Raw genomic sequence first — 8,762 nt, 5'->3', positions numbered from 1 at the left:
GCTGATGATTCCATCATGCTACTTTTGGTTTTTCTGTCAAACAATGTGATGTGGGTTGCATTGCAGATCACAAACTCTGATCACATTACCTAGGATGCAAAATCACATATCTGTTCTAATCTGAGTAACACAGTAATACAGACTCGGCCTCTCTGTCAGCTGCGTGAAGGCAAGACCAGGCAGTGGTTAGACTGTCAACCAGTGGGAGAAGCAGAACAGAACTTGGGGATGTGGAACTTGTGGAAATGGAGCCTTCTTGAAAGCGTTTAATGTGTTAGCTAATGTGACAAATTACCGCATGCTGGTTTTGGGTAGAGGTGCTGACTAAAATTAGGGCCCTGTCTGTCAGGTGCTGTGCAAATGCCAGTCAGGATAATTTTCTTTCCCAGACAACTTACAGAATGGGAAAAAGATGCAGTGACCTGACCTTGGTTACCACATCCAGGTGAGTGACATGGCTAGGACTGGAAGTTATGCCTGTCAGCACCTAATCTGTTGTATTATCTATTAGACTACACTTTATCAGTTTGCTGAAGGATGGATAATGGTTTATTGTTGTTTCCCTCAGGAGCAATCACCTCATCTTCAGTGTCTCTTGCAGTGCTTTTCTGAGCTGCCGTTATACTCCTTATCTGCCTTTTGCTCATTTTTTTTTAACGTATGATTTCCACTGCACTTGCAACAGTCATGGCTATATAATAATGTTCTCTCTTAAGTCCTTAACCTGCATTGCTCTAAATTTCCTTTCTCCAAGAGTTTTGCTTGCTATTTGTGTGGGTGCAGGTGCCTTGCACTAAAAAGATGCCTGATGTATACTGCTTACTATCTTCAGGTGAATATTTGCAAGGGCACTAGGGACTTCTGAATTAAGAACACGCTTTGCCAATGCTTGCAGACCTAGAGAAGAAAGGATCCAGCAGGCTTGATAGAGTGATAGAAGCAGCACCACCAGCAGCCTTCCTCTGAGGCCTAACCCTACCCGGAGGGTCACAGGGAGAGAAGGTCCATTTTATTTGCACTTAGAGAGCCAAACACCTATGTAAATGGATTGCTTTAGGAAAGTGTCTCCATCTGGGATCCAAACTGATCCTTGTGTATATTTGTCTCAGCACAAACTGCAGAACCTTCTGACCCTTACTGAGTAGAATTAGAATTACAGAATAGTTCAGTTGGAAGGGACCTACAATGATCATCCTAGTCCAACTGCCTGACCACGCCAGGGCTGACCAAAAGTTGTATTACATTTGTCCCAGTGCCTCTTAAACGCTGACAGGTTTGGGGCATGAACCACCTCTCTAGGAAGTCAGTTCTGGTGTTTGACCACCCTCTCTGTAAAGAAATGCGTCCTCACATCAAGTCTAAACCTCCCCTGATGCAGCTTTGAGCCATTCCCATGCATCCTGTCACTGGATCCCAGGAAGAAGAGCTCAGCATCTCCATCTCCCTCTCCCTCAGACAGCAACAAGGTCACCCCTCAGCCTCCTCTCCTCCAAACCAGAGAAACTCAAATCCTCTGCCCTCCTCACAGAACCTTCCTTCCAGCCCTTTCACCAGCTCCATTGTCCTCCTCTGGATGCATCTTCACATCCTTTTAAAACATTGAGGCCCGAAACTACACTCAGTACTCAAGGTAGCATTTTAACTCTTTCTTCAGAGATAAAGAGCTGTCTTGCATAGGCAACCTCTCATGTTTACAGTCATGTTTTCCATCTTTGCCATGCAGGTGAACACACTCTCTTCTTTTGTTCAAAATCAATTGATTCCAATTGGTGTGGGCTCCTTTTTTTTTTTTTTTTTTTGTGACAGATTATTGGTTGCTGTCTGGCCTAAGATCTTATAAAGTAACCCAATACTCTGCCCTTCTTCCAGAGCAAACACAGCAAATGCCCATTGCTACGAGGCAGCAGTGACTCCTTAGCAAGCTGCTCCCTGCCTGAATACATTGTCATTGGGGTGACTCAGGAGCTGCTTCACAAGATGCAGGAAAAATTCCCCATCTTTATTCTGATTGCGGCTGGAGTGCTGGATTTATCTGGTGAGTGATGGGTCTTGTTCTAATCTCAACTGCTGTCTTTCTGCCTTCTTTTCCTCTCTTATCAGTGAGCAGAAAAACTATGCTAAATATTGGGCCATCAGTCTCAGGCGTATGACAACGATGAGATGAAGGAGCAACTTCTCTCTGTGTAGCTGTGCTGTAAGGCTCAAGATTTCTTTTAAACAGTTTCTGTTGTGGGAGAATTACTGGCCCCAAATCAGGACACAGCTGTGCTACTTATCCAGCTAAGAGGCAGTCCATTCCCCAAAGAATAGATTGTCCCCTTATAGGTGGGGAAAGCAAAGGAAGAGTAGTCACTTTTCACAGAGCGGGTCCATAGCAGAAGTGAGGATCAGCCTTGTGTCTGCTGAAGCCTTGTTCAGAATACACTTTTTCCAGGCACCACTGTTTATCCCATTAAACATGGGCTCCCCTCTTCACCATGCAGTAACATGTTGTTCTGCATTTTCTTTGGGAACAGCTGTCCTGCCAAATATTTCTGACAGCATGAAATCAGCGATGAGTTTGTAATGCTGTCATGCCTCAAACGAGTTCCTAGGGTTGCTGTCACTCATTGCAGGGAACCAGTCAGTCTTTGCTCTCTCCCTCTTACTGCATGCCTGTGAGCATACCCTGCAAGTGTATATAAAATTAGCTTGGCTAATAAAACCAGTCTTGTGTCTTCAGGCAGGCTGTTCTCATCATTGAGAGTAAACTTGCAGGGGGTGATATCAAAGAATTTTCCACTTTTTTTTTTTTGTGGGTTTTGTTTGTTTGCTTTTTTTTTTTTAATTATCTTTTCGCCCCCCCCCAAGGTGTATTTGTGGATGTTTACACCACTTTCTTTGCACAAGATCTTGATTCAGTAAGTGTTTGTCTTTTGTGCTCGCTTTGCTGAGTTGGGGCTAAAGCATCTGAGTTTCATTTGTTTATACAAAACCACAAATCAAAATATTTTCTAGATCTAACATACCAGTCTTCATCATCCATTAGTTTCCACTGCTTTTGTGGTAATGTATCAGCTTTTGGGGTACTCTTGTATCATCTTACCCTGCTCCCTGCTGACTGAAAGTAGTACTGGTTCTTCAAACGACCAGAGAAGTTGTAATCTCCTCCTAAGGCACTACACTTGGATGCCAACCCTAGGGATTTCATCTGAAGCAAAACTGCTTTTTTGAACCTCTGCTTTGCCTTTCTCAAACCTCACAATTTAAAAGCGTGATGCTTAAATGCATAATCACTTTTTAGCTTTTAGATACACGTGTTTGATGGCAGGTGCCAGGGAAAATGCTTAAAGATTTTAGAGAGGAAAGTACATTAATATTTTAGTCCATGGTTTGGAAAGTATACTTGGGAGTGTCAACCTTCTGAATGTGAAGACAGAAAAAAGTTAAATGGGTGGATAAAACAATAGCCTCTTAAACTGTAGGTCTGCCTCTTTAAATGACAAAGTTTCTGCTTTTGATTTGAGAAGTTCAAAGTAGAGACGTTACTATTTTCTGTCTGCTCCGCCTCACTCCCACAAAACAAACCAGCTTTGTCCTGCCTGCTCACCCAGTATGAATCAGGAAACTCATCATAGGACTGGGATCTTGAGGGAGAAAGAGTGGTTAAGGAGAGCCAGGTGAGTGAGCTCATTTCTGTGTATATTAATCTTGCTTTGCTATTAAAGAGCTACTGGCCTGTCCTCAGACAGCCCAAGGGTTTCATTCTCCCTGCACCTTTGGCTGTCATTTATATCCTTGTATGTTTAAGATCAAGGGGTCCTCTCTGGTTGGTTAACGTCTCGCGTCAGCGTGGCAGGAGTACGGAGGGACATCCTTCATATGACACTGAATGTAAACAGCAGAGGGTCAGATTTATAGCAGATGGCAGTAAGAATGGCAGCGCCCAAGCTGCCCATCCTCCCTCCTGTACAGTTCTGAATGGAGCCAGTGGCTGCTTAACTTTCCGCTTCCTGCTCAGCCTGTTGCAGAGTGCTGCTGCAAGCTCTTAAAAGTTCTCGTACAACTGAATAAGCAAAGGGCTTGTTTTTCGTTTGTTAGGTGCCCCCAGGAATGAACATCGTGCCAGTGAAGTATTAGACCTGAGTTTTCCTGGAGAAACCCAACCAAGAGCTGAGAGCAGCCCAGTGCCCACCGAAGTGTCTTCTGTGACAGAAGATAACTTGGATCAGGTGACCTTTAATTTTCAGAGTCCTTTTTCAGCACTTGATCCTACCAGTGAAATGACAGCTGACTTCATTCCTGTGCATACAGAGACAGCTACAAAAAGAACAACTGTGCTGCCAAAGGAGCTGGTTAGGAACTTGGAGGTGGCTGAGCAACTGCAGACAGAACCAGCAGCTGTAAAACTCCAGGATGAACGCAACTTCCCTGGCAAGGTCTTGAGCAGCATAAGCATCCCTGTCTCTGCACAAGGATCACAGGCTATCGCACATCTGGAACAGCCAGACAGATCACTTCAAGGAAAAGCAGCAAATATTACTGAGGCTGGTTTCAGTCCTACCAGCTCTAGTGCTGGGCTGCCCCAGCCCCTGCTCAGTAGAGGGACACATCAAGACCCTCCCAAGTTTACAGCCAATCCTGTTGTCAAGCAGATGGAGGTACCAGGTCCTAAAATGATTCTTCTGACTTCAACGGTAAATTTTCAACCTCCACAGAAAGAAATAGCAGCATCTCCATTTCCCACCAGAGCTAAGGTTGCTCTTGAAAGTGCAAGGGTGGATGGGTTACCAGCAGGAGCACCTCCCGCTAGCAAAAGGCTAAAAGACACCAATCCACACGTCCAGCCTGACGGCGAAGCTGGTGTGACGCCTGCATACCTGAAAAAGACTCGGAGTACGGACGCTGAAGTTACAGCTTCTGCATTCCTACAAAAGCCAGCTTCAGGGGACCTTGATGCAGCCTATTCCAGACTGACACAGCCAAGTCCTATTCAGTTTTCCCCTATTTTATCTCTGAAGCAAGAAACAACAAGCGGTAAAGCCCAAAACTCAGCAACAGCTGTAATAAATGGTTCTGGACACCCAGCCCATTTGCCTGCTCTTCAGACACTCCCGCAAGGCAACGTACATTCTTCTTCCTTATTGATGCATCTGGAAGCTCTAGTTCATGGTGATTTACTTCTGCCTCCATTTCAAGGGCCCATTGGTACAACTGTTAGACAACAGCCTCTTTCTTTGTCCCAGACTCTCAACTGTACTAAACACGTTTCCCAGGAAACCAACAGGACCTCTCCAGAAATCACAGTTCTAGTTTTGCAAAGAGCAACTGATCATCAGACAAGGACAAGTAAACCTGAAAAATCCCCTGAGAGCCCACAACCTTCTGCTAATTTATCCTCTTTAAGCCAGTCATGGATTTCCACAATAAAACTTTCCCAAACTACTAAAGACCCAAAAGGAGCAACATCTGCGCTCTTTCCAGGTATATCTGCCTTTGAGAATGCAGCCCTTCAACCCGTAAGCACTCTTGGTTCTGTTCATGCAGGGCTTCAGGCACCAGGTACCTCTTTTCCTGCTTATGTTGGATTGCAGCTAATGGGCACCCCCACCTCTCCTGAGAAAGGACTTCACATACCACCTTCGCCCACGTCCACTGCTCCTAGGTCTCAGGTTCAAGGCAGTTCTGCCCATCCTGTATCTCAGGAAGCCTTCCCTATGATAGCACAGATGAGCACAGTGGAAGGCTCCAAAAGAAAGGAAAGTCTCCCACCACAGAGAGATAAAACTGGTTCTCCCCCACTGACTCCACAAGCCAGCCCAGTCCCCAGCCCCTCTGGAGTGCATGACAACGGGAACCAGAAAGTTCCACTTCACAGCTTTTCCCCTTCTGCCTCCCATATCCAGCAATCTGGTAGCCTGGCAGCGTTTGCTTCAAAACTGCCCTCACCCCACGCACAGGGAAGCCAGTCCAGCTCAACAACAGCACATCCTGAACCAGCGGTGCCCAGCGTTTCTGAGGAGATCCCAGCATACCTGGCACAAGCGCTAGCGCAGCGATTTGGTCAGTCGCATGATGCAGCTACCAAAAACCTCCGTGTTTTTAGAGGTGACCAATTTACAATGCTGCCATCATCCCCATACTTGTCCTTTCTGCTTAAAAGTACTAATGGCATGATATGCCTGCAGCCCATGCAAGATTCCCCTCTGCCTACAAAATTCCTAAATGCCAGTGTTGGGGTTCTGGTTTCTATTCAGCAAATCCTGGCAGCATCAAATTCTTCAGTGCTGGACCTTGCGAACCTAGAAAATCCGAGTCCTTCTAGTTTAATTCTGGTTAAGCCCGTGTTTGTCCTTTTGCCCACTGACAGACCAGATTTACAGATGGTGCCCTCTCCTGCTGGTGAAGGTGACCATAAAACTGCCCTCTTGTTCACAAACAAGCAAGATCTGAATTTGGGTACCCCTGAAAGCAGCCATGATATCCCAATGAAAACTAGTTCCTCTTATACCCCTAGTAAGTTTTCGAGGCTCGAAACTACTCTCTCCACTGCGTCTGACCAACAAGCGGAGAAAACAAAAGTAACTTCTCAGCCAGTGCTAACTAATCCTAATTATGCAGCCATCACTAGTTCATCTCAGGCTCTCGCCTCAGCACCAAACCATTTGCTGGACCCAGGGATGAAGATCAGCGCTGCAGTGCAGGCTGCGCACTTCCACAGGCTGCCTGGAGAGATGCAGGTACCTGCTCCCAAATCCCAAGGAGCCAAGGGGACTCATTTGCTTTTATCTGACAGTGTGTCAGCAGAGCCTTTCACCTCCACCACACCACCATTAGTGGTGTCTGCACAGCATAGCCCCCGTATTTCCCCTGAAGTATTTCTCACCACTGAAAAGCCACATTCTTTTTCTGTAATGCCTTTATTGTCAGCAAAGGGACTCCCTGATTTTCTAGTGCCTGCCCACCCTCCGCTTACTATCACGGGAGCTGTAGATCAGGTTCAGCACAGTAAGAAACTAATAACACAAACTACTGGCCATCACCAAGGCTCAGTGACCACACCTTCCTCTGTCCAAGCACAATGCACAGATTGTTTGACCTTGCACTCAACTAGAACCATAAAACACCCATTAAAGACGTTCACAAGCATCACACCTTTGCAGTTCACATTGCAAAGTCTCTTAAGTACAGAGTCACTTCAAAAGCTACCATCACAAGTTCAGTTTGTACCCAGCACATCATCAGTTTTCTCTGTGCTTCCGGATGGACACGATCGCAAAGATTCAGCAGCGGGCAGCACAGCCTGTTCAGGAGGAGTCACTGCGTGTGCTAAAGCAGCACAAGCCCACACAACTACTGTGAACGTGCTTCCGGATGGACACGATCGCAAAGATTCGGCAGCGGGCGGCACAGCCTGTTCAGGAGGAGTCGCTGTGTGTGCTAAAGCAGCACAAGCCCACACAACTGCTGTGAAACCTGAGCTTACTAAACACTTGGAATTTACTCCTATTGTGCCTAAGCCCTTTATAATGACAGAGAGAACAACAATAGCACCCGTGCAAACTCCATTTTCAACAAAGGTCCAAGTGAAAGCAACTGTTTCTGGGAAACTTCTGTCTACAATTACCCGCCCCAGGATGTATACCAACTCTCCTGCAAGCCCAGCTTCACCTGCACCTACACATGCTCCCCTGCTATCAGCCCTGAAACGTGACCAAATCCATCGAGCTCCTACTAAACTGTTTTCACAGGCCAACACGGGAGAAAGTACAAAGCCAACTGAAATCAGCACAAGTGCAAGAAAAATAGGAACTGGTAAATTCTTGGGAACAAGCATGTCTCTGTCAGCCATGTTTAACACCAGGAGGCAGCAACCCCCCACTGCAGTTCTTGGGAATAGGGTGGGTTTAACTCCAGTACAACCATCTGTGTCCACAGGACCTATTATTGCTCTTGCGAGGCAGCCTAAACTGACACAGAGCACATCACGGTCTCCACTAGCAATGACTTCTCTCTCCACAGCTAAGAACGATTCTATTACTGCTTCACTTACAAACAAAAAAGTGTCTGTCCTGCCAACATCAACTATCCGATCTGCTCCAAGCATGGTGCTGCTTACAGCCGCCAGAGTGAACAAATCAACTGTGGTCTCTACATTAGTGGGGAAGAGTGAGGACATGTTAGTGAAAGGAGATGCACCCACTGCTATTCAGCTGCCCACTCAGCCTCCCATGTCTTCACCACATCAGGCATCAGCAAGGCACCCTCTGGAGAATATACCACTGGAAGATAACACTGAATATGAGACTGGTCAGTCCAGCCCTGACACTGTCATGGATGCCACCGGGCCATCAACAACAAAAGCATTTTCTGTCTCTGCTAATAGGATTGTAAATAAGGTTACTAATCAGTCAGCAGCCTTCAATAAAATAGCTGCCAATGATGCTGAGATGCTTCTAGCCAGAGATCTAATGCAGTTCCTTCCAACCTCAGAAAGCCCCTCATATTCTTCTCAGAGTTTGGTAGCAGTCACACCACAGGGGAATTCCTTGCTGGGTGTTGCCAACACTGGACAATCCGAGGGGCTGTTCTTGAACACAGAGGCAGAGGACATGGCTAGAACAAATGAAGTAACAGAAGAAGCAGCTGAAGGCTTAGTAACTGTTCTAGCGCTGCTGGATTCAGAGCCCAGTGCACTGCTGAGTGAAGCACGTCAGAGGAGGGTTTTGCAGTCAGATGCTGCCATTCTGAATGGGTAATTATCTCGGTGTAGTTAATGTTGC

General features: G+C 46.3%; 1 protein-coding gene across 1 annotated transcript in view; it reads left to right on the top strand.

Moving 5' to 3' along the window:
- Nucleotides 1–1,977: 1,977 nt before the first annotated feature.
- LOC114818475 (mucin-5B-like) overlaps nucleotides 1,978–8,762 on the top strand; it is an 11,481-nt gene continuing 4,696 nt past the window's right edge. Inside the window, exons 1-3 of the mRNA XM_029084438.1 lie at nucleotides 1,978–2,035; nucleotides 4,081–7,284; nucleotides 7,393–8,734. Coding sequence (XP_028940271.1) covers nucleotides 1,978–2,035; nucleotides 4,081–7,284; nucleotides 7,393–8,734 — 4,604 coding nt within the window. The remainder of the gene's footprint in view (nucleotides 2,036–4,080; nucleotides 7,285–7,392; nucleotides 8,735–8,762) is intronic.

This window comes from Antrostomus carolinensis, unplaced genomic scaffold, assembly GCF_000700745.2.
Source record: "Antrostomus carolinensis isolate BGI_N321 unplaced genomic scaffold, ASM70074v2 scaffold3764, whole genome shotgun sequence".
Taxonomy (NCBI): domain Eukaryota; kingdom Metazoa; phylum Chordata; class Aves; order Caprimulgiformes; family Caprimulgidae; genus Antrostomus; species Antrostomus carolinensis.
Note: the sequence above shows the minus strand (reverse complement) of the source record. Positions and strands in the feature narration are given on the sequence as shown.